At 44.0% G+C, this 24,522-nt stretch overlaps 1 protein-coding gene across 1 annotated transcript in view; it reads right to left on the reverse strand.

Annotated features, from left to right (window-relative positions):
- ino80 (INO80 complex ATPase subunit) overlaps positions 1-24,522 on the reverse strand; it is a 29,870-nt gene that overhangs the window by 2,095 nt on the left and 3,253 nt on the right. The window contains exons 9-32 of the mRNA XM_030771105.1: positions 23,973-24,171; positions 23,587-23,654; positions 23,090-23,299; positions 22,518-22,598; positions 21,831-21,926; positions 20,709-20,768; positions 20,458-20,600; positions 19,282-19,366; positions 19,049-19,166; positions 18,795-18,880; positions 18,300-18,467; positions 17,427-17,560; positions 17,133-17,200; positions 16,948-17,041; positions 16,488-16,701; positions 13,387-13,527; positions 10,874-11,099; positions 4,855-4,982; positions 2,926-3,020; positions 2,371-2,443; positions 1,849-2,007; positions 910-1,012; positions 604-692; positions 225-386 (exon numbers count right to left, since the gene is read on the reverse strand). Coding sequence (XP_030626965.1) covers positions 225-386; positions 604-692; positions 910-1,012; positions 1,849-2,007; positions 2,371-2,443; positions 2,926-3,020; positions 4,855-4,982; positions 10,874-11,099; positions 13,387-13,527; positions 16,488-16,701; positions 16,948-17,041; positions 17,133-17,200; positions 17,427-17,560; positions 18,300-18,467; positions 18,795-18,880; positions 19,049-19,166; positions 19,282-19,366; positions 20,458-20,600; positions 20,709-20,768; positions 21,831-21,926; positions 22,518-22,598; positions 23,090-23,299; positions 23,587-23,654; positions 23,973-24,171 — 3,000 coding nt within the window. The remainder of the gene's footprint in view (positions 1-224; positions 387-603; positions 693-909; positions 1,013-1,848; positions 2,008-2,370; positions 2,444-2,925; positions 3,021-4,854; positions 4,983-10,873; positions 11,100-13,386; positions 13,528-16,487; positions 16,702-16,947; positions 17,042-17,132; positions 17,201-17,426; positions 17,561-18,299; positions 18,468-18,794; positions 18,881-19,048; positions 19,167-19,281; positions 19,367-20,457; positions 20,601-20,708; positions 20,769-21,830; positions 21,927-22,517; positions 22,599-23,089; positions 23,300-23,586; positions 23,655-23,972; positions 24,172-24,522) is intronic.

Genomic DNA, 24,522 nt, shown 5'->3' on the forward strand with positions numbered 1-24,522 from the left:
TGAATCAAGATGGTGAACATAAACCAATCCTTTTTACATCTGTGGCACACTGCACACTATTTGGAAAAAAACATATAAGCCTTGATCTCATTACAGAGCACTATTTAACAACTTTACAAATCACTAAATAATTTACAAAACAAATCATTCGCTCCCTCCGTTCTTCAGTATTTCTATCTCTTATTGCTGTCCATCCACAAAGCTGAACTGCTCCTTTTCCTCACCTCGCTGAAAGGGCTGGGCATGGCCGAGTCCATGTCCACACTGATAAAGGAGTCATCTCCATCTGCTGAGAGGTTGGAGTTGTCTGCAGAGGGTGCGTATGGGATGACCAGATTTACACCCTCTTTCCTCTTCTTGGCATCCAAATCATCCTCCTTTTTCCTCTGGAGATGTGAAAAAAGAAAGAAAGAAAGAAAGAAAGAAAGAAAGAAAGAAAGAAAGAAAGAAAGAAAGAAAGAAAGAAAGAAAAGGTATATTCTTCAACGTTTCTGTTGGCTGTGAAAATGTACTGAACCCTTGTGGTCCTGAACGCCACCCCGTATGAATACCTTTTAATGAATACTTTCTTTACATTTGGTTTTGACCTTTAAGTGAGCCTACCTTCTCAGCATACTTCTCCCTCTTTCTCTTCCGGTCTTTCACCTTGCTGCTCTCCTCCTGCTGCCTTTTCTCCTCTTGCCGTAGACGCACTGCCCAGAAAGACGAGACAAAGGTCACTTTCCAGTTAACTGCTAGACTACTTGAACAAAACACTACAAAGAACTACAGCACTAGCAGGTTCACAAGTCATGATTCAGCAGTCCCAATCATACATGCTATTTATGTGCTTTAATTTTCAGTCTAACTTTGGTGAAAACTTAATATACTAATGAGACATGACTTCCTAGATGAAAGACCCTGACTCACGCTTCTTTTCCAGTTCCTCATCATCCAGAAGCAGGCTGACCACCTCTTTGGGTTTCAGTGTGTCAGGTTTGAAGTTTCCCCCTGATATCACCATCCTCTGGATCTATGGCACCAGGGTAGCAATGGTAGTGAGTAGAGAGTACATGTAGTTACACAAGGGTAATTACAAGGTAATAATGAGAGTAATTACTACTAGGTAATTACTATGAATAACTTACAATTTTGCGAGTGATAAACCATCAACACAATAATAACAGTAGAATTACCCGAATTGTCTGATAGTTCAGCGTTTGCCTCTGCTCATGCATTTTTCTGTCAAACTGTCTTCTGTCCAAAGAGCCTTCCCTTCTTGCTATTTTAGGCTTACTGCCTGAGTGATTTGCTTCCAGGATTCTCTAGTGCTCCTCTGTGACAGTCCTCACATTGTTTAACACTCCTTCTAACTGAATCTAACTGAGTTTCAGCCTAACATGATGTGTGCTACTTTGGAAAACAAAAAACCCCAAAACCTATGGAACGACACAGAACCAAACTTTATTCATCGACTAGAGCAGGGGTTCCCAATCAGGGGTTAATGAACACCTAATGGGGTTAATGGTGGTACTGAAAGGGGTTTGTGGGATTGTGATGGAAATGTAAATATCATAATGAATTATATACTGAATTTATATATATATATATAAATACACACACACACACACACACATATATAAATAAATATATATATTTAAATAAAATATAGTAGATTAAAATAATCAAGTGAAAAACCTGCTAACATGGTCAACGTGGCACTTATCAACATTTACTGAAAGGTTTACTTAAGTTAAAATTTTATGGGGGTGCTTGAGGAAGATCACTTTGGTTGAAGGGGTTCAGCTGACAGAAAAGGTTGGGATTGGCTGAAGTAGTAAAAGAAGTGAGACGGGAAGTTACGCTTACCTCACTCTTCTCCTTGGCTCTCTGTAGGATTCTCTCCTCAATGGTGCCCTTGCAGATGAGCCTGTAGACTGTGACCTGTTTAGTCTGGCCCAGCCGGTGAGCCCGGTCCATAGCCTGCTGGTCCACTGTGGGGTTCCAGTCACTGTCATAGAAAATCACCTGAGGAGGCCAAGGGACAGTCATTCCCTCACAAGTCACCCCATTCATAGTCACCCTGACTGTTTTTCTGTTCTTTGCCAAACCATTACTGCTCAGTTACTTGCATTCTGTGTGAGATCACTGGTTATATCCTAAAATGCAGTGCCTTGAAAACCTTTTGGAAACGAATTTGTTAAGATCTTGCTAAAGTACACTAATTAAAATTGCAGTTTAATCATTGTTTTATGAGTGAGGGTGGAACATGTCGATACTGAGAGGACACTAGTATATAGCATGTTTCATGTTTCATCCATATTTAACCAGGGTTGGGCTACTTTTGGCCTCTGTCCTGTGGCAGTTACTGAGGTGTGTGCTCATACTGACCGTGTCTGCAGCAGTTAGATTAATCCCCAGGCCTCCAGCCCTCGTACTCAGCAGGAAGACAAAAATATCAGTCCTGTGAGGGAGAACCAGAGAGAGAGACAGAGAGAGAGCGAGAGAGAGAGAGAGTGAGAGAGAGCAGAGAGCAGGGGAATTGAGGGGGGGCAGAGCGTGTGCTTTGAGTTGGTGCCCAGCTCACTAGGATTTACAGCAAGTGACATTTCCATATACCACACACTCTCTAGCTAAATGAGAAGCAGAGCTGAGTGCATCCACGGAGAGCCGACATAATACAAAACAGAGCTATATGGAGAGAGGGGAGGGGAGACAACAAGTAAAACGGAGAAAGACAAAAACCAAAAACCCCAAAAAACCTCTCGCCTGACTGCACCATCCAGGATTTATGGTCTACTACGTTTAAGGGAAAAAAAAACAAGCTGCAATTATGTTAAGCAGAGACAGAGACTAACGTCTGCATTTGCCTCCACAAACATAGACTTAAAACTAGATAATCTCCCTATTTCACTTCACCAGCTGACAAACCGACTGGTTACTCACCGGCTCTGGAAGTCAGCCACCATGTCACGGCGCTCTGAGATTTTGGACGAACCATCCAGCCTCATGTAAGTGTGCTTGCGGTAAACCATGTACTCCTGATGGGTGGTGATAGGCAAAAGGCAGAATACATGTAAGTGCAGGTAAAAAATATCATGTTTGAGGTTAAAAATGAGATCCAATACTAGGTGCTTGGTGAAAACCCAAGGGAACACGATCTCATACCCCTGACTATGTTCTCATATTCTACGGCGGGACCTTCTCATCAGACAACTCTACAAGCAGCTGAAACACTTCCAAAAAAACAAAACAAAAAACCCCAGACTCTCATCAGCCACCTCTCCACTTCCCGCCCTGTGCTGCCACCCAGAATGGAGCTTCTCCTCCATCACCCCTATGATTCATTTGGCCTCCCTCCCGAAAGCACATCTGGTCTGCGTGAAATGTGCATTAGCGCTCTCACTGACATTTAACGTCCTTCGTCTGGGCTTCAGGCCCTAACCAGAATGGCATTACAGGACAAATACGTACCCACCCCTCCTAAGGTCCAGCTGAGGCCATCTCCACCCATACTACAGTGCATAGAGTCTACCTCCAGGCCAGCAGAGCGGCGCCAAACAATATGTGATTTAAGGCTTCCTTGAGGTGTAGTAATCACACATGAAATGCAGCTGGCCTCCATCCTGAGTGCAGTAATAAATTACAAAAATCTGATGAGGCGGCTAAGTACAATCAGATTCAGGGACTGCCTTCAGACTGAGCTGTAAGTTCAAAATGCAGATTTTTGGAATCGTGGATCCAGTGTCCCAGTATTGGCAGGCTGCCTTTTCCATAATCTGCCCAGTGACAGCAATTCAGAAGACGTTAGGGCCTTCTGAATGTTAGAGTCTCAAGTGTTTGTTTCACGTTCAAGAAAAGAGCCTCTCTCAAACCCATGCCCACAGCTTAAAACCTCCCCAATGAGCTCATGCCAAGCAGAAACCGCATGGGAGGATAACAATGACACTAATGACTAAGATTACAATCATTACGTTTTTTTTTCTGTCCTAGTCAAAGCAAATATCTGCAAACTAGCTGTAGCTGAATCTTTCAAACCTTACTGGTCCGGTCATGAATTCATTCACCTAACCAGCATGGCCAGCAAGTCCTTCTAGGACTGTTTAAACCATCATTAGGTATCTCTTAATCAAAGACACCTTGAGTCATTAGAGCAATACAACATAGATAGTAACACCCCATAGTGAATACATGTTCAATAATTTAAGGACTTCTCTTTTTCCATGTTTTTTGTTTTCCATGTTTCCACGTTTTCCGGCAACAAACCATTCCTCAAAGAGAGGAAAGCAATGACACAGAACCACTCTGGGGAGTGCTTTACAGTCTTCAAAGGCTCTAAAAGCATGATCTGGACAGGATGCCATAAGAGTTCATCATTGCCTCTAAAATGGTACTTCCACACTATAAAAAAGATGTTTCCACCAAGCGCGCAAAAGCCAACAATAGTTGTAGGGAACTAAAAGCTGCCATTGTAGGGAATGCTGATGGAAGCTCCTGGGTCAGGCCTCGTGCCTGGTTTACGTCTAAACAATCAGCCACACATACAATTTCTGGAAAGTCTCTTTTCCCATTTCCTGGACATTGTCAAGCATGCTCCACATAAATCCATTTTACCCTAACCTCTCTTTCTTCCATCTTCTGACCCAGTATTCCAGCACTTCAAACCCTCACTGAAACACCACCTGTGCCCTAGTCCAGCTGCTTTTAGTGTAAATGGGGCCCCCACTAATGACCCATAACCTACCAATTACCTGTAAGTCTTTCACAGATCAAAGGGGAGATTCATGTTTTGAATGGGTTTATATCCACCATTGTTATGAGAATGTGTTTCTGTAATCCACCCTAGGCCAAAAAGAAGATTCTAGAGGGACTCACCTCCAGGAGGTCAATCATTCGGGTCATCTGGGAATAGATGAGGACCCGGTGGCCCTGAGACTTGAGCCGGGTCAGCAGCAGGTCCAGAGTGTGCAGCTTCCCACTGTCTGTGATTAGGGTCTCCTTATCTGAAATGCAGGAGGTAAGAAAGCATAAAAACCCAACACCATTCACCCATCACATCTGTTCTGTATGTCATCACACTGAGTGGGTCAACGGTTGAATATCCAGTCCAACTATTATGTAATAATATATCTGGCCAAAAACAAACAAAAAATATTTGTTAATCATTAGAGACCAACCTGACTCAATATTAAGTTAAACCGTATTGGTTAATTTCATACTGTTACATTACATTGAGTGGCAGTTGCTGACAACACATTTGACACTATGAACCATTAAAGCCACCCAGAACACAAGGGCACAAAAGGAAGTGGGTGGACATGTCACAGCGGTTCCCTCTAACCTCCTGACCCTAAGGCCACAGCCCTGGGCGTTGGGAGTAGATGAGGGGCTGTATGCTAGATGGCCTTGTCACAGGCAACTTGTCTAGAACCACAAAATAAGTGACAAATGGGGTCCCCAGAGAGAGCGCGCCTCCTGTTTTCCCATGTCCTATACCCCACTGAGAGAACAAATCTAACCCAAGAGAGAAAGTCTCTCTGGGAGTACTGGCACTGCAGAGCCATGCAAATGTGCACTACAGCTGAACTCGCAACCATTTACCCCTAAACACTAGAGAGGTCAAATGTGTCGCCCTTCAAGTGTTAAAGACAAACCAATGGCTCAGATAAAGACTATGCGGTCAAGCATGCACACCTACATCCATCACACTTACAACAAATGAACAAAAGACTGCAAGCTTTATATCTTAAGGAAAAAAAAACAAAAAAAAACCCATGTTGCTGATGATGGAACCAGTGCCTTGCAACTAGCTAGCACAGAAACCCAAATGAAAAATCATTACCTTCCTAGACAAATATCACTATCATATCCAACAACTCTTTCACCAGCTTTAAAAGGCATTTAAATTCATTAAATTAAAAAAAAAAAACAATACTGAAATGATATAAAAGTTAGTTTTGAGAAGGAAATAACTGATTTGCTTTGTCTCAGAACAACTGGAGCAGTTTCATGTTGAATGAACAAGAGCAGGAAGTTCCAGTTAGCTTCACAAGAGTATAATAACTTTGCATTGGCCAAATGTGTGACCCCCCCCACCCCCACACACACACACACACTCTCTCCTTCATGCAATGGTTTTGACAAAACTCCAGATCTTGTGCAACGGATGATCACACTGTAATTTAATGTCTGTGATCCAAAGAGGGTTTCAATATCTATGCAGCATTAGGGGTCAGCTGTGGTTAGTTCATAGCCATCAGACTGTATGACACCAAAGACTCTATTAAAGACTCTACAACTCTAACCCTGTCAACTGCATCTCTTCCGGTCAATGTTGGGTGCTCAAGCACCCATCAGTTAGAGAAGCACAGATAAATCTTGGACACAGTCTGGATTTACGTGAGGAGCTAACAAATGTCAACTTCTACTTTCTGAGGATCTGTAGCGAGTTTAGCCTCTTTGGAATAAGGAGAGTCAAAGAGCTGCCAGATCCAGTTTTCCAGAGTTTTCTGGACAGATGTGGTTTGGTGGGAAACATAGCCCAGAGGTTTGGGACCAGGGTGCCACCCTGCCTAAACAACACATACCGACATTTAATTGACTCCAACCAACATGAGTGCAACACCACAGACTGCAGCCTACAGCTCTAATGGTTAAAGTGGGTGTGAGAAAAAAAAAGTGGGTGTGAGTTTCAGTAGATCCTTCAGAACATTTCTTGATATAATCGCTGGCTTCAGTGGTTTCACAAAAATGTATATAAAATGGATGGTTTTTGTTTGAACTCAATTCCAAAGTAGCTTTGGTATTTCTCAACATTTAACGCTGTTTAAACATACCATGGACCTGACAGCTCTAAAGATAAATCATCTTTAGGGTTCTGATCAATCAGAAGAAGAAGTACTGTTTTATTGATCCCCGTGGGGAATTTCATCCTCTGCATTTAACTCATCCTGTACATACACACTAGGAGCACACAGTTAGCACACACACTAGGAGCAGTGGAGCACTGGGAGCAGTGGGCAGCTGCAGTGCAGAGCCCAGGGACCAACACCAGTTCTTTTTGCCAGTGCCTTGGTCAAGAGCAATGACAGGAGTATTAACCCTAACATGCATGTCTTTGATGGTGGGAGGAAACTGGAGCACCGGGCGGAAACCCACGCAAACACGGGGAGAACGCGCAAAGTCCACACAGAAAGGACCTGGGACGGCCAGGATTTGAACCCAGGGCCTTCTCGCTGTGAGGCAACAGAGCTAACCACTGAGCCACCAAGAGACTTTATAGTTCTGTTCACACCCAAAATGTTCCTCTGAGGTTTTTTTTTTTTAAACATTATGGTGAAAAAAAATGTAAGGAGCTTTGCTGTAGTACTCTAACAATAGGACAAATGTCTTTCTGGCAACACAGCAAGAACGGTATGAGAGGTTAAACACACTTAAGGGAAGATTTAAAGGGTTTTCAAAGATCCAGGTTTAAGTATATATAATGGCATTCACTTCAATCTTTTATGCCTACAGTAAATATACCAGAACAAAAGATTACATGAACTGGTGCTGTGAAGATTCCTGCTATGATGTTGCTGAGCAGTCCCACCCTAATATTGACTTGCCCAATCCAAAAATGGAAAGAGCCCCAAGGTGCACAGTGTCGCACCACATGGCCACTGTCATGGTTACGGACATCAATCCCAGACACCTGCTGGTGGCTTTCCCCGTCTTCCCTCCCCTTCTCGCAACCATTCCCCGAGCTCTTTGTCACATAATCCAATCCCTCCTGGCCAGAGCTCGGGTCTGACCCAGGGGTGACCCAATTAAGAAAGCCTGCCATGAAGCCCTGGGCTGGCTAATTAACCCTCACTGCCTGCCTTGTAATTACTCTTCCGCTGCCTGCTAATTTCATTAATGCGATCCACGGTTTTTGACGATGGCCCAGTTCTCTTTTGGCCCAGGGAACCAGACCGCAGAATCAGAGGATCTGATTCCACTTTCCCTGATCTGGTGTTTTCAGCTTAGAGATCTTCTTCAAGCAGAGATGACCAACACAAACGTTGGCCAGGTGCCAAGATTCTCCATTCAGCAGGTGAAATAGCTCGTTAACTACTTCATGAGGTAGTGCAGCGCTCGATCAGTTGAAGAACAGACACAGGGGTGACAATGATTATTATCATTTTATAACGCTTCAACAGGAAGTGATGTAAAATGATGAAAATGAGAGTCCATGGTTGTAGGATCATAAACTCGCATAATTCATGTTGTTATGACACCTTGTTTGTTACAATATCATTTGAGAGCAATATTTACCACACAACAAAGCCATGTATTGGTTGAGCACTGGGATTTTTCATCCAGGTACTCAAATGGCCAACCCACAGAACGTAAGAGGGTTGGTGGGCTATGTGTCATAGGACAAGTCCATGATACTGCAGGTTTACTGGGCTTGACACTGGTCACGCCACCACAGGGCTTACTGGGACAGGAAGGTTGAGGTCTGTCATTAAACTGTCATGTACAGATTATAAACATCAGATCCCATCTGGGCTCAGAGCACACGCAAAGCCCGGCTGATGCGGAGTCCGAGAGGAAAGTAAGCGACTGCATTTTCACCCTCTTATTCATGGTGTCACAAAACAGAGCAAAGAGCTCCCCCAGCAGGCAGAGGGGAAAATGACAGTTTCAGCTGATGACAAGTGATGACTGGTCATGAATTTAACCATACGATAATTACTGCGAGACCATACATTGAAACCCAAAGATGCGGAACCATGGCCACTGAACCCATGGTTGGTGACACCCTACAGCATCTCATCATCTCAGACTCTGTTTCTGCGGTTATGGTTAAGGGGGGAAAAAAGACGGTTCCCAACGCCTTTGCAAAGCGTGGCCAGTTTATCTCAGCTCATGATGGTACGGGCCGGAGAACAGACCGTAAACAATTACACAGCCTCTGTTGTTTGGGCCAAAGTCAAAATAAAGGAGGGGGTAGAAAATGGGCAGGAATATTTCCGGCCATTTTGCTGGAGTGCATGGATTCTTTGAAGGAAAGGGAAGGGAAACGCTAGCGTTTCCCACAGGCTGTCTGAGAGCTGGGCCTCTCTCAACAACAGTCTGAGGCAACCAGCTCTACTGTGAGAAAGACCTTCATGTTGTGCAGCTCTCTGCCCTGTAATCAGCAAGCGTGTGACTCGAAAAGCCACAGTGTAACAAGGTATTCTACACGCTGTTTACAAAACATTCAGTGTGTTTACAGCGTTTCCTCCATGGTTTGTTTGCAGCTGAGGATTTCACAACTTCACACTAATGTTGATGGGAAAATAAACACCAATTTATCTTGCAAAATTGTATGTATATATAAACAATATATATATATAAGCAATAAAAGCAGTGCCTTTACAATAAGCAATGTCTTCACAATGTCTTCCATTTGATGTCATTTGTTCCATCTGTCTACACTGCAATGGAATTATTCTTGGAATTATTCTCAAAAGTTCTTTTGGCTAGCTCTGTAATTATCTCTTCTATTCTCCTGTTAATGTGGGGTTTTTGTACCAGTTCAGTCCAGTTCAGTTCAATTTTGGCATCTTAAGATGTGTAGGCTTTTATTTCCGTCAGACTGAGGAGGGAGCGAGGATTCATATCTCAACATTACTTCAATGGGACTGGCCAACTGTTGTATCATTTCCTTCCCTGAGAACAGTGTGACTCTGAGAAGCTGGGAAAAAGAGCAGGTCGAGACACCTCAGCTCTGTGAATGAGTAGCTGTGGTAGTACACACACACACACACACACACACAGGACTCTTACTTAACTCTGTACAGAAACAATGTCCAATACTAAGACTTCCTTGTTTTGTTCCGCACTTCATAAGAACTCCCAGGATTCTCTCCCACAGTCTACTCTCAGCACTCCAATGGCCAAGAGCACTGAGACACAGGCCGCACACACACGCATGCCGTCACACACATATACACACATATACAAGCTCTCTCATACACACGTGCACTCGTGCCCACACACATGCACAAGGAGACATACCACAATTAAAATCTACCAAGTTTAGTAACAGCTAAATCCAACATTGTCTGACAAGTTTATGAGCAATTCCAAACATAATAAGCACAAAACCATCTGGGAAAGATGACTATTGTCCTCTCTGCACAAGTAATTACATTAGCTCCCTCCTGCCCTTCTCTCAGACATCATCATAGTTCTCTATGACCAATAAAGTGCCACGGCAACCAATGGAGATTCCAAAAGCTGGCAGTGACAGGGATACACCCTGACCCTTGCCGACCCACTGCCAGACTCCTCTGAGACTGAAAAGCACTCTCCCATAGGTCTCCCACCCTCCTGAGGTCCGCACTGGGCCAAAGCTGGCAGCCATCTCCCCCTACTGCTGCCGAGGCGTTTCCTCTGGCTCACACGCACGGCAGGCCGTGGGACACAGCTGCACCGTGGAGCCAAGCCGAACCCTGGATAGCTCGCGTAAGTGGAGAGCACAATGTGGAGCTTTAATCTGCAGTCAGGTTTGTGTAAGAGACTGAAGGCAGAGGTGTTGTCTTTCTGGTGCCATTTCAGAGGATTTGTGTGTTTTTGTTTTTCATTTTTGCTTCCTCTAAAGTCACTCAAACGTTTTTATGAAGTCAGACCACTTGAAAACAGTTTTCTTTTGTAAACAGTTATCACAAAAAAAAAAAAAAGAACAAAACAATAGTCGGATACATATTTTCTGGGACGTGAATTACAGTTACGGCCGAATACCACAGCACAACACTGTTAGCCCATGGTAAGCTAACAACTTTGCCCCACACACACACACACACACACAGACAGACAGACAGACAGACAGACAGACAGACAGACCCACACACACACACACAGTCTCTAGCAGAATTCGTACCTGGTATCCGGATGAAGGACCAGTCGTGTCTAGGGTAGAGCGCCATGACGCCCCCGGGCCACTGTGGATGAAAGGCCTGGGAGCGGGCGGCCCAGGCACAGGCCAGCTCTGGTGAGCCGTACAGGAAGCACTGCTTGGCGGCCAGACTGCCCCCTTCACGGGACACCCGCCATTCATACTCTGCACTGCGGTCTGCACAGTAATGCTCTATGGGAACCGCCGTTACCTAGGCAACAAAGAAAGCGAGGGATGTTAAAAAATGTCCTCATCCAATGGTTACAAATTAGTAACACTGATCCCCGTAGAATGCAGTTTTGTTTGTTCGAAAGTGTCCTGACAAACATGTTTCTTTCCTCTCTTTGGCCTTTCATACATCTCTCTCTTTAAACAGAGCTATCAGGTACTCTTTTATCATCGTGCGGAGTCGGCTACAATGTACCTTATGGCAGAGGTTGCAGTGTCAGTCTCGCAGTTATCCAAACACAGCTCTGCCATTTCCGCCATTTCACTTCCAACACCACGTCTCTGACAGGAAGGCGTGCCAGAGGTCGCGGACGTTAACAGGCCTTAGAGTAACAGATGACGGTTTCCTCTGGCTATTCACACACTACATTACATCTCTCGCTCTCTTTCCTTTTCACACTCACTCTCTTTCTCTTTTTCTCTCTCTCTCTCTCTTTCTTGCTCTGCTTCGCTCTGCTCTGAGGAGTTTTATGGCCTGTTGACAGGCGGATGATCTTATCTTCCTTTCATTCTTATCTCTGGTGAAAAATCGTGGAGTTTGGCTCAGGCTTCTGACTAGCGGTGGGCAGCAGACCAATGGGAATGCGTACGCAGATATGTCCCCAAAAGCCAAAGGGTCAAGGGCCACTAGTGAATTAAAAAAAAAAAAAAACAGAAAGAAAGAAAGAAAGAAAGAAAAACTGCTAATCTATCTTATCACTTTCTCACAGTGCCCATATGGTCCTGGCGCCTGTATTGTGCTACATTTGCCAACTCTTTCTCTGCCCCACATGGGCACACACAGCTGCGTACTGAGGGCGGGCAAGATCTCAATTAACACTGTGGGCACATAGTATGGCAGTGAAAACAAATTCGACAGGCAGATCTTTAACACGGAAAGTTAACCTAATACTCGACACGTACGCCAGTACACTGTATGTTTAGAACAAAATCTCTCAATACCCTTTCCAGTAAGCCAAAGAAACGCGCTTCTTTTTTGACTCAAGTCCGACTTGAACATATCGGATTTCAGTTTAATTAAATGCTTTGTAGGAAAGAACAATGATCACCTGGCAGAACATCATCAAAAATGAAGGGAAGAAATGGCACTTAAGAGAATTTAGTGATTTGAAACATTAGCGATGACAAGCCTAACAATCTTTATTAGTTAATGAACTATTCAAACACTCCAATGAAGTACAGACTTTGACATAAGTCTTCTGCCTAAGAGTAAACTAAATCAGGCAAGTTCCTGTGGATGAGATTCTGCTACTTGTTTCATGTTGTGCACTGTAGTCTTATTGGCTGGTTCTGACTCTGCAGTTGTCAGTGAGAACTTCAGTTCTCAGAGGTGGCCTTTGGCTGTTTTCACTGCTTTAACGTGGGGGTCACAAACAGTAAAGCGGCAGATCAGTAATGGAGTTCAACGAAGATAAATAAATGTTGCTTGTAGTGATGGTGGGTCAAACAGAGCAGCAGGATGAAGCTTTTAATAGAAGGTTCTGTTTGTTTAGTGTGCAGCAGGAGGCCGCTGCAGGAGCTTTGCCACACACGGCTTTCTGCACGGTGGTCACGTTTGCCATTAAAAAAAAAATAAAACAAATAAATAAACAGCCCAGAATCCGTGAGTATGCTGTCCGCTCTCACAGAGAGAAGAAAGTGTCTTCCTGGCAATGACCGAACTTGAGTCTAGAAAGCACAGTAATCTGCTTAAAGGTCCAAATGGAGGGGGAACTGAAAGGTTAAGGAGTCCACTGTTGATGGATATTATTACATGAGGCTATGTTCAAACGAAAATGCCAATTCTTTTCAGTAGCACAGTCAAAAAGAGGACACTCATGGGCCAAAGGAACTGAGAAAAGTCTTAGATTAAAACACTCTTTCAAACAGAATCAACTGACACGAGTTTTCTCAGACATGGTTTAAAATAGTCCTGGACCCAGTCAGCAATGTTTGACAAAGTCTGGGAAATCAGCACAAAGTGCTTAAATTGAAAAGGTTTCAAGTATTAAATCTCTTTTGAATGTACTCTGCTGTTAAACCACTTATCCATCTTTCTCTCCGTTTCCCTTTCTCATGCTCCCTCACTCCTTCTTTCTCCTTGTCTTCAAAATAACCCAAGTGACAAAAAAAGCCCATTTGTGGCTGCCTTGTGTATCTCAACATTACATCTCAAAAGCTGTATCACAACCTAAACAACCTCCCTCTCCCTGTATTTTGTCTCTCTCCTATTCTCTCTTTCTGAGCCAAACAGTGTGGTCAGTTGTGCCAGGCAACGTGGGAAGCCTTACCCTGGGAACAGCAGTCAGCAGAAACTTGGGCGGTTCAATAGGCTGACAGGGCCTGCGGGTGGAGGAGGAACATCGCCTCCGGTGAATCAGCACATCCTTGTGACCGATCAGCCCTGGCCGATAAGCCGTAAAGACCAAGTCCTGTGGAGATTAATCAAGAGACAAAAACAAAAAACAAGGATAGCACTTTTATAAGATGTGATAAAGCCAAACTAATAACATGATAGTCCCATGTCCTGACGATTATAAAACTGTTTAAATTTGACTTGTGAATGATGCTGAGGTCGGCACTCAGTTAAATGAAAGTCCCTGTTCGTTAGGAATATGCTTAACGCTTTGTGTGTCAGATTTCCCAAACAGGGACTGAATAACAGTGTGAACTGAACAGTGACAGGTATCCATCCTCCTGAAGAGATTCGGGTACTGGGCCTCACCTCACAACTGACTCTACAACTCAGAGGCAGGTATTATTCTAACCTTAGACAAGCACAACTGACTCTACAATCAAGGGGCCTCATCAAATTCATCTTTGAGCTGGATCAGGTATGCTTGAGGGCTTGAGCAAAGGCCTACATGCTCCGAAACTCTCCAAGAGGAAGACAGCCCACCGCTGCTCAATGTGGGCTGTGGGTGTGACGTGACGTTGGGCCAGTGAATCCATAGCACCGCATAGTGGTGAAACTCCCAGCTATCTGTTCTGTAGCACCACAAGAGGAGCCTCCCCATGCAAACGATCAAACCCAACCCCACAATCTGACCGAGCCCCAAGGGCTTGATCATATGGCTTTAATTGGTACCACAGCGACCACAGACCACTAAATTAAGGTTAAGCAAGCGCTCTGATGGCGTATGTGAAGCACAAAGAACAAACTGGGAGGGAAATGACAGCTCTGCTTCCCGTAGCGCTGCATCCGTGGGGCACCGACACACAAAGAGTCGCTGGGCATAGCCCTAAACGAGCGTGTCCCTCACTGTGGTAGTGACAGGAATGTGATGGATGAGGTGTGAGGGATGGGAAAGGACGGAGAAAGAAAGAAAAAGAGACAGAAAGAGAGAGTAATAAAGCCAGGGCCAGAGGAGTGGTCAGGCCTGGAGACCCACTGTCTGGATTTCCTTTCCCACTCGCATCGGAAACCACAGACAAAGTAGAGAGCGATGTCTGGAGAGGCTTGGGAGCAGAAAAAGAGGCGTCAGTGAGACACTGGGAGACCTGCAAACAAAAATTCTCCCCACGTCGGAACAAACCTCTTGTGTTGTTCCAAAGAAAGCAGAAAGAAGGAGCTCCTATGCTATAGCCCACGGGTCAACAACCTGCACACACACAACTCTAACTATGAAGTCTCAAAGCATTGTCCTCAAAGCACCGCTGTTCTGGTCATGATCCAACAACTTTTTCAACTGAACAATCAAGCAACCTGTCAAACTGCATTGTACCAAACCACGACCTTATTACGGCTCTGTTACAACAAATGTATGGCCCATCACTCACGTTCTTAAAAAATCTTTTTAAAAATGTGTTTATATACTTGCTCAGGAGTTTGTCCATTATACTATCTAAACACAAGCAGTTCACTGACAGGGCATATCTTTACATGTAATATGTTGGGTATCAGGTCCATATTTGGGTAATGACAGAAAATGTAGCAGTCTTTGCTCTGAGGTGAATGAAATGTGTGGAGGATGGTGGGGAGTTGGGAATACGTTTGAAAGACACTGCAGGTGCTTCCCCCTGTTTAAACCCAGGAGCTGTGCCAAAGGCTACGGGTCAGGGTCCCCATCACATCAGCCAGACCTGGTTGTTTCTCTGGTTGTCATACCCCAGTGGAGCTGGGAGACGCGTTGGAGTGGGTTTAGAGTTACACCTCTGTCAGAACCTGAACAGAACAGCGCCCCAATAAACTGTTTGTGTGCAAAGCACTATGTTACAGAGAGAAATGGTTCCTACTCTTGGCCTTTTAACTTCCTTACTCATTCAACTTAAGCCTATGTAAGTTTGTAAAACATTGGTACATAATTATCCTAAATTATCAAATAACTGTTTAAAAGACAAAAAGACTAGTGTTCATAGCTAGCTTCGTGCAGCAATATCTCTTTAGGTCGCCTGGGTTTGTTTCAGTCACTGTACACTGTACCACTTATAACTAGTTAGATTCTCCCCTTCAGCCCAATAGAGATCTGGGTTTATGAATAAGAGATCGTATTTGTTTCCTTTCGCTTGTCTATTCTAAGCCTTTTTGTTCAACAAATCACGCGCTAATTAACGTAGAGACAAAGACATGAGATGCGGTTTTTAGGGGATCCTCCCTAAGTAAGATGTGGTTTCCAGTACTGCTGAGAAACATGAACTGCATCAACCAACGCGAGGGCTATCCAAACACGCTCTCCGCTGGAATACAAAGCAGGAGAGGACCTGCCGGAGTGCTCCGCTCAGAGAACCGCAGCTCCGTCACGGTTGGAGTGGCTGGAGTACCAGGGAAACACATGGTCTCACATTTCCACTCCAACTATTACATCCATTCCGCATAGTATTTGTTTTTGGTTTACACAGGCAATTTTGTTATTTGTAATAAGTTACTGTAAAAGAATGATCTGTACTGTCATTATCTGCACTTTCAAACGTTATCAGCATTTACTATCATAGTTGAATAATTTATTAATAATAGTGCTTTAAGGTCGCAGTCCACCTACAGACCTCACAGTCTCTTATGGAATAGTTATGTGTCAGTATATGACAACAGGCATAACCTACATCTTATATGATGTAAGCTGATGCATGACTTAATATATACATGTTGATATCTTATACACTGATTCTGTTTTTGGGAATCACCATATTACAGTGCATGGATGATTCCAGGCTGTCATAATCAACTCTGACTGCTTATTTGCTCCTTTAGCTACATAAATACAAATATTTATATCTATCTATCTATCTATCTATCTATATATATGTACTATAGCTGACACCATTTACGCCTTATACAGGCCTCATGACCACAAACTCAAGAGAGACCAAGATATTCAGTTATGACTGCTTATAACAGCTCTATGACGCAGCTATGTCAATGTTACGCCAGAGCGCTCAGGAGGGTGAGACTAACCTGGAAGACGGGGCTGTCTCGAGTGTTGGGGAAGGACGTGGGTCTGTTCATCCACAAAAGGAAGTCTCTGTCAGAGAGAAACTGTGAGTTGGGTCTCAAATTCCCCCCAGTCTTCTTCTCTCCCTCATGCTCCTCATCCTCACCCTCCACTGCCCACAGGCGTCGGTGATGGAGCCGGTAGGCAGATTTAAGAGACAGGAATAGAGCTAACCACCTGTGGAGAGGACAACGGCATTTTGAGAAAACAGCACATTTCCCCTTTTAGCTTAGCTCTGGGCTAAACAAGCCATAATGCTTTCTTTCAGAATACTGGTTTTAAGAAAGAGGTTTACTCTGCAGGGGAATAAACACTGGGTAAGCTTAGGAAACTGGGAAACCGTTTGGCTCTGTGTTTATGCCATTCCTGTGCTAAACTAAGTCCTGAGAGAAAAAAAAATTTAACACCTCTGAGCAGACTTACCTGACTAGAGTGCCCTGAAGCATGATGTTAGACATCTCCGCGGGCGACACATCAATGAAACGCAGGAAGGAGAAGCAGCTGCCTTCATTATCACCTGGGGTGCCAGGAGGGAGAGATGACAGATGAAGGAAGAATGAAAACTATTTTGGATACAGAGAGGAGTGAAGAGGGGGCCAGACACTTACTTTTCCTGTGGAATAAAGACTGCTGAATATGGTGGGGTGAGAACGGAGAGAGGAGGACCTGCAACAGTCTAAAAAAGACAAAGACAGAAAGAGAGAGAAAGAGAGAGAGAGATCACATGTTATTCCATTTATCCTCAGCTTGATGAAATAAGGACACCGGGCAGCTTTAGTGAGGTGAAAGTGAACTAAAAAACAGATCATATTCTGTCTTGCCCTTGTCCTCTCATAAACATCTGTCTGACATTGCAATAAAGACAGTAATTAAGTGTGTTGCTAAGAGACTGCTTTACTGACTTTGTTCTCCACTGGCTGGAGGAGCACAGGAGGCCTTGGCGGAAGAGGAACTTGGACATGATGAAGGGCCTCAGAGACATGTGAAAGGGGGACCGCGTCTCCTGTCTCTCAAAGAGGTCTGGATGGTTACACACCTGTGGGGAAAAAAACCCCACAGCCTCAGTTTACACACAACACTCGTCACCTCCAACGTCAGCACCTCTTTTCCCCCAAAATGATAAATGACGCATGTTTTGTCACAGTGATTAATGCACAGCTGAAATACGGTGAACTCTGAACTAAGTCTCTTTGGCCCTGTACCTTAAATGTTGGAAACTTAAATGGCGTAAAGCCATGACACACGCACACACAAGCATGCAGACACACATACACACATACATGCGCGCGCACGTGCTCACACACACACATATACACACACACACTCAGAGGAAACAGTATCCACTTTCCTAAAAGACACAACTAATGACATCTGACCTGTGAAGCTTTGGGGTAAAAGCAGAAAAGCCACTAAATGAGAGTAGTTGTGAATTTGATCTCAGAGAGGTTAAAGCTTTTAGAAGTGAATGGCAGCTGCAGATACTTTGTGTATATAGCAGATATACTATACGTGTACTGGGTATTTCATGAACCAATTCTTGTAAACCACACTGTTTAGCAAACAATATTCTCAGTTTCTGAGAGCCCGTGACAGAAGGACGCTTTAGTATAGAGTATAAATATAGTATATATATTCTATATATATATATATATAAAACTGAGTGACTCCATAAAGGATGGGGATGCTTATGCAAGTGAACTGGGTTTCAGGGTATCAACCTCAAGATTTCATGGTTTTAATTTGCATAAGAACTGTGGAGGGAACTCTTGCGGTACCTTACGGAACTGCATGACGAGGTTCATGAGGCTGCTGGTGGTGCTGTGGGCCTGCTGGGCGGTTCCCATGGACGACTGCAGCAGGTCTTCTATGGAGATCTTATTCTTCAGAGCCTGGTACAGAAGCCTCTGTCTGCTCGTCAGCTGACAGTAGGTCAGGATCTCAATCTGCATGAGAGAGAGAGAGAGAAGAAAATCTGATAAACAATGAACATAATAATTTATCATTTTTCAAGGAGCATTGCACGCAACTATCACAAAATCTTTTTCAATTAAATTTCTCTATGTTCTTACTCAGGTGACTAAACAAAAGACAATTTACAGAGTTCCATTTTAGGACAATCTCTTAATTCTTAATTATACTCAGTTGATAGTGTGAACAGATTATAAACGAACTATAAATAAGTGTCCACTTTCATGTCAACATCTAACGATTTGAGTTTGAGATTTTGGGTGAACAAATGAAGGTCTGCTTGGCTGATTGACAGGTGGCACCTTGTCAGAGAGCTCGTTTTCCACATCCTTCTTGATCCTGCGCAGCATGAAAGGCTTAAGAATCATGTGCAATCTGGAGAGCTGGTCTATGAAAGAGAAAGAAGAAACACCACAACACTATTTTTGAATTCTGCAACTAAGTTTCTGTTACACAGTCAGGTGTCTCATCCGGGCGTCCTGGAGTCAGCTGTGCACATGTTAAGACTGAGTGAAATGCCAGGTTTAAACTGGAGAACATGGTATCTTTCACTCACTCTCGTCAATAGCAGACTTGTTCTCAGCATGACTCTCAATGTCTTTGGAGAACCACTCATTGAACTCCTCATGAGAGTCAAACAGAGTGGGCATGATGAAGTGCAGAAGAGCCCAGAGCTGAGAAAAGAATAACACAGGAGTTAGGACCCTAGCACACACACACACACACACACACACACACAGATCCTCACTACAGCACATCTGCTCTGTCACAGTACAGTTAAGGTCTCACCTCAGCCATGGTGTTCTGGATGGGTGTCCCTGTTAGCAGCAGCCTGTTTCTACACTGAAACTGAAGGAGGATCTTCCATCTCACACTGCCAGGGAAAATTAGAGAAACCAGACTCAGCGAACTGTGGTTCACTAACAAAAACCAGTCACCGGGGGGGGGGGGGGGGGGGGGGGGCAGAGACCGCATGGCTCATGATGAGCGCTGAACGGCTCATTTACAACCACAAAATCAACAACAAATCACTCAGCAAACTGGTTTTACCCTAAAATTCTAAAGAAGCATTCTCTCTGGCACCAGTAACTTTCACTCAGTGACACCCGTACGAAGCCCCTAGAGAACCCCATCCTGGGTCTCTGAGGGGCTTGAGAAAAGCAGTTCTGACGCAAGATGCAGACACCAAGCAGGGCGAAAAATCGCACTCTCACCACAGCAGAAGCTGTCAGCGTATGTGCCGTCAGCTCGAGATTTTCACACATCGAGTCGTTTAGCTCCTGATGGATTCCATCCCAGCCTTAGTGTCAGCTGAGGAGCTATGCTGATGCTACTCACCGTTGGAAAATACAGTTAAAGCATCATGTATCTAAAATGCTGAAGTGACGGCTTTTACAGTGCTCTCTAAAGACACTGTACCAGGCTGTTTAAAAACTCATTTGTTCAATACTTTCATTCGATCTGGAGAATTTTTTTTTTTTCTTTAGCGAGTAAAGCGGCATCTCAGCAGTATGGAAATATTGTGGATCTAGTCACAGTGTGACTAGATAGAAATGACTGCTTGTCAAGCGTGGGCTGGTAATGGGGATAGTTTCCCTTAGCCAGTTTCACTTTTCAGTAAAAGAAAAAAAAGAATGGGATTGGGTGCTCAGACAGATCAAATCACTCCATCCAAAATTCCCTCTGAATCAGTTCCCTAATGTCATAATTGATGTAGTTTTGACCGATGGTAGATATTGTTCCTAACAGCCACTAAGTAGTCATTCTGCCCACTGACTAACATCGTCTCCCCTACACAATGACTTGGCTAGCGTTAGGACAACTCTAACATTGTTTATAATATAACGCTTGAAACTGGGACAACATAAACACTGTCCCAGGGTAACCTAACACTTATAGACTTGCTTTGTAATCTTCTTTCTGTTGAGGAGGACTCTGAGACCAGGAGTTGAGGGGACCCTTTACCTGCTGCTACTCTTCAGAGCCTGGGCCTCATCCAAGACCATGTACTGCCACTTCACTCTCTGGAAGTACTTCACATCCTGCACCACCAGCTGGTAGCTGGTAATGACCACATGGAAGGGTGCGTTCTGGGTGTACAGGGTTTTCTAAGGAGTCCAGGAAGGGATACAAAAAAAAAAAAAATCAAAACTCTTGGTCAAAGGTTCAATAAGCCTACAGTCGCCATGACAGCGTGTCCCAGATCAAAATCTCACCTGACTCCAGAACTTCCTGATGACCTTCCTGTCATGAGGGTTCCCCCAGTATGGCAACACCTGAGGGACAGAAACAAAACAATATTACTATGGGCTGGAACAAAAGACCTTTTTTGAGTTTTTTTTGCTGGCTTCACAGTAAATACAGTCGACAAAAGTACTGTGGCTGTATGAGGCCATTAGAGGCCATGGAGCCAAACACTGACATCTCAGTCTGAAATTTAACCTACAAATTACAACAAAGGCATCACTTCACACCTGCCTGACTTTAATACAACACATTAACAAATGAGCACAATCAGGCAAAAACACAAAGATTCTTCACAGCTCTATTGTTTCTGTATCGTTGCAATTAATCTTTCCACCAGTTTCCCTTTCCTACTCAATGTTATTACATTAAATTGGAATCTGTTAACACTTCATTACATTTGGGTAATTCAGATCACGCTCTCTAATTTGTCTAAATGAGTTTATCAAGAGGCACAAGCATGCAGGAGTTTGCCTGTTTGTTTTTTTAAGTACTGTTATCTGAACCTCTTGTTTGTCTAGACTGATCCCGTGAGTAAAAGGGGAGCTTTTCAGTGGTTGGAACACTGTTCATTTCATAATACAACTCTGCCCCCTACAGGTCTGTCAGAGCCAAGCCCCATTACAACAATTACACAGCCCCATCTAATCCAAATGTCACTCTGTCTCAAATTGCAGTCAGTTGCTCCATTCTGTGGCATACAGCTTTTCCAGTCTGATAAGGTTACGCTGTTTATCAGCACCTGTTCACTGACTGGATTATCCTGAACATAGTTAAACAATGCAAAACACATTTTTCCCCTGCTCAATGAAAGAACACCTCTCTAGACCACAACCAGTGGTCAAAACCATAAAATGGAACAAGTTCAATGGGTTGAAAGGGACCCCCCGTCCCTTTCAACCCACTGAACTTGTTCCATTTTATTGGGGAGAGAGAGAGAGAAAGAAAGAAAGAAAGAAAGAAAGAAAGAAAGAAAGAAAGAAAGAAAGAAAGAAAGACAGAATAGAAGGGATAGCATTCTGTCCAGGTGTTTCCCTGTGCAGCTGCATGAGTGTGTGTGTGAGCGGGTGTCGGTGGGGTAAGGGGGGTGTTACCTTGAATTTGGGGACAAAGCGAGTGAACTCCTGGTGCCAGTTGTTGAGCGTGGAGGCTGGTGAGATGATCAAAAAAGGACCCCAGATGTTGTCCCTCTGTGGCCAAACAGGGGCGAAAGAGAAAGAACCGGATAGAGAGGACACAATCAATCAGGGGCACAGGTGCAGTGGAGAAAGAGAGCAAGACGACAAGAAAGAATGAGAAAGAGAGAGGGGGATGAAAACAGGAAACCACTGATAGCCAGCCTTCATGCTAACACAGTTTCCTATGGACCCAGGGAGTTACGGATATCATATCGAATTCCAGAAAACTCTCCCAAATTTCACTTCCTCCCTGATCTGAAAAGCTAACAGACCCAGAAATGCAGCTGAGACAGCTGCAGAACCCACATAAAAACGTCTCTGCTGTACTCAAAATATATATATATACACACACACACACATCACAACCTGTAATCAAGTGTATAGGGTACAGACAAGTGACTGCGGAGGCAATTTTAACAATAACAATATTTTCTAGAGAGAATATTTTCAGCATTTTTTATACTATTCTCTTCCAGAGGGAAAAAATAATCCAGCCCCAGAATATAACTTGTATATGTATAAAATTTCACATTTTCTGAATTCTGCAGGTTGTGCGGACAGCTAGCGTGACAAAGGTCTGGTTTTGCTGTAACGACAGCTTACCTCAGCCAGGTGAGCCAGCAGGGCAATGCTCTGGACTGTCTTCCCCAGTCCCATCTCATCTGCCAGAATCCCATTAATGCCCTTACACAGAGAGAAACAGACACATAACCAGAGTTCACTTTTACAGTGCAGTGCACATCACAGGGGGCGAAGTGACGTCAAATGAGCCACACAACAAGGTCTAAGATCATGTGGATTTTAGATCGAATATCAAAAATTGTTCATGGAAAATCACTGCTTATTTTTACTGCTTGCTTTGACTGCACTGAAACAGAAGTAGGCCAAATCAATCAGCTGTGCTATACTGGCAATAAGTGTCTCATAATGGTTACTGTCTATTAACTGCATTATGTCTTTAATGTGGTTTATGTTTTATTGACCACATACGAACTGCTGTTCTACCTGCATAGAAGGTATTTGTTTTCAGGGGGCATTTTGGGAAAAAAAAAAAAAAAAAAAGAATTGGTCTTCACTAAAAACAGCCTTACTAGGATCCAAATCTTGCACTGACTGCATCCATACAGCCCTAATGTCACTGTGTTGCCCTTTATTCTGTCCTCCCTGCTGCTCACCTGCTCGTACAGGTTGGCCAGCCAGTTCATGCCTTTCAGCTGGTATCCCTTGAGTTTGCCGTTGAAGATGGTGGGCTGGGGGATGTCTTCCCCGGCCTGGATGGACGGATTGGACAGGCTGTAGCTTTCGCCGAAGCCTGAGCCCGAGGCGCTGGCCACGTGCAGGGAGGCACTGCGGCTGTCCTTAGCTTCCTCATCAAACAGCCTGGTCTACAGAGGGATGCAGAGAAGGGGGGGGGGGCACCAGGAGAAAAATGCATGTTTCATGCTGTGTTCATTATACACTTAGGAGAGTATGCTGTCTTTCAGATACAGCTTGACATATCAATAAACATATCATTAAGAGTAAAGATACTTTGCTGGCTAAACAAAAAAACTGAAGAAGAGTCTATGGAGAATCTATGCAAGTGAAAACAGAGGAGTTGGGATCCAGGCAGGGGGACCGTGGCTGAATGTGGAATGGCGTGTGGAAGGTGAGGAAGGCTTTTGTCACTCACTCGAGCTTGGTGGATCTGATAGGCCTCTTTAGCATTCCTCAGAGCCTGAGCCTTGTAGTACTCACTGTCTGTGGAAAACAGGGAGATTCCAGAGAGCGACATTTCAGTAAATTGCAAGACAACACCTCCGAAAAACGAATGATAAAAATAAACTAAATAAACAAATAAATCTCCAGAGCAGTTAAAGGCATTCTGTTCTTCATTTTTAGGACATTGTCTGAGTGAAGCATAACTCTTGCATTCACACCAGTTAAAGAATAAATCCAACTGTGGAATTCAAAACATGATAAAATGGCACCATCTCTTTGAGTCACATTTAAAGTGGATTAAAGGAGTGGAAAGCAGATAGGCAGAGACTGCACACTCTCTTTTCCAGCCATGCCTACCATAGTCTTCCTGGCCTACGTTAACCATGACTCCTCCGCCGATGTCAATCTGCCGCTGGGCCGTGTTGTCTTCCAGTTTGCGTAGGATCTCCTCCTGAGCACAGTCGCCCCCTGCTGCCTTCTGTTTCCCCCCCATGAAGTGGGCATACAGCTCGGTCTGCGTGATGAGGAAGTTCAGCTTCCTCTGCTGCCTCTTGGCCTGAGTGCACAGAGAAAATACATGAGAAACACTGAAGAAGAGCCCAGGAAAGAAAACACAGCTCCATTTTCAAGAATGACGGTTTTGTGTGCTTAAGAAAACGAATGGCTAATACAGACGCCAACAAAACACTGCACAAAGAAGACACCACTACTTCAGTCCCTAAGGAAACTGCTACAGGCCTATCTCTCAGTGCCTTATTTAACGACACCCCATTCCATTTGGCTGAAGCATTAAACTACAGAATACAAATGAATATAAACACCCAAGAAATATAATATTAAAAAAAAAATAAAGGAGCACAGGTTCTGATGTGCATCCTCTGTGCTGTTGTTTGTTCTTTTAGTGCGA

The sequence above is a fragment of the Chanos chanos genome, chromosome 4 (assembly GCF_902362185.1).
Source record: "Chanos chanos chromosome 4, fChaCha1.1, whole genome shotgun sequence".
NCBI classification, from domain to species: Eukaryota; Metazoa; Chordata; class Actinopteri; order Gonorynchiformes; family Chanidae; genus Chanos; species Chanos chanos.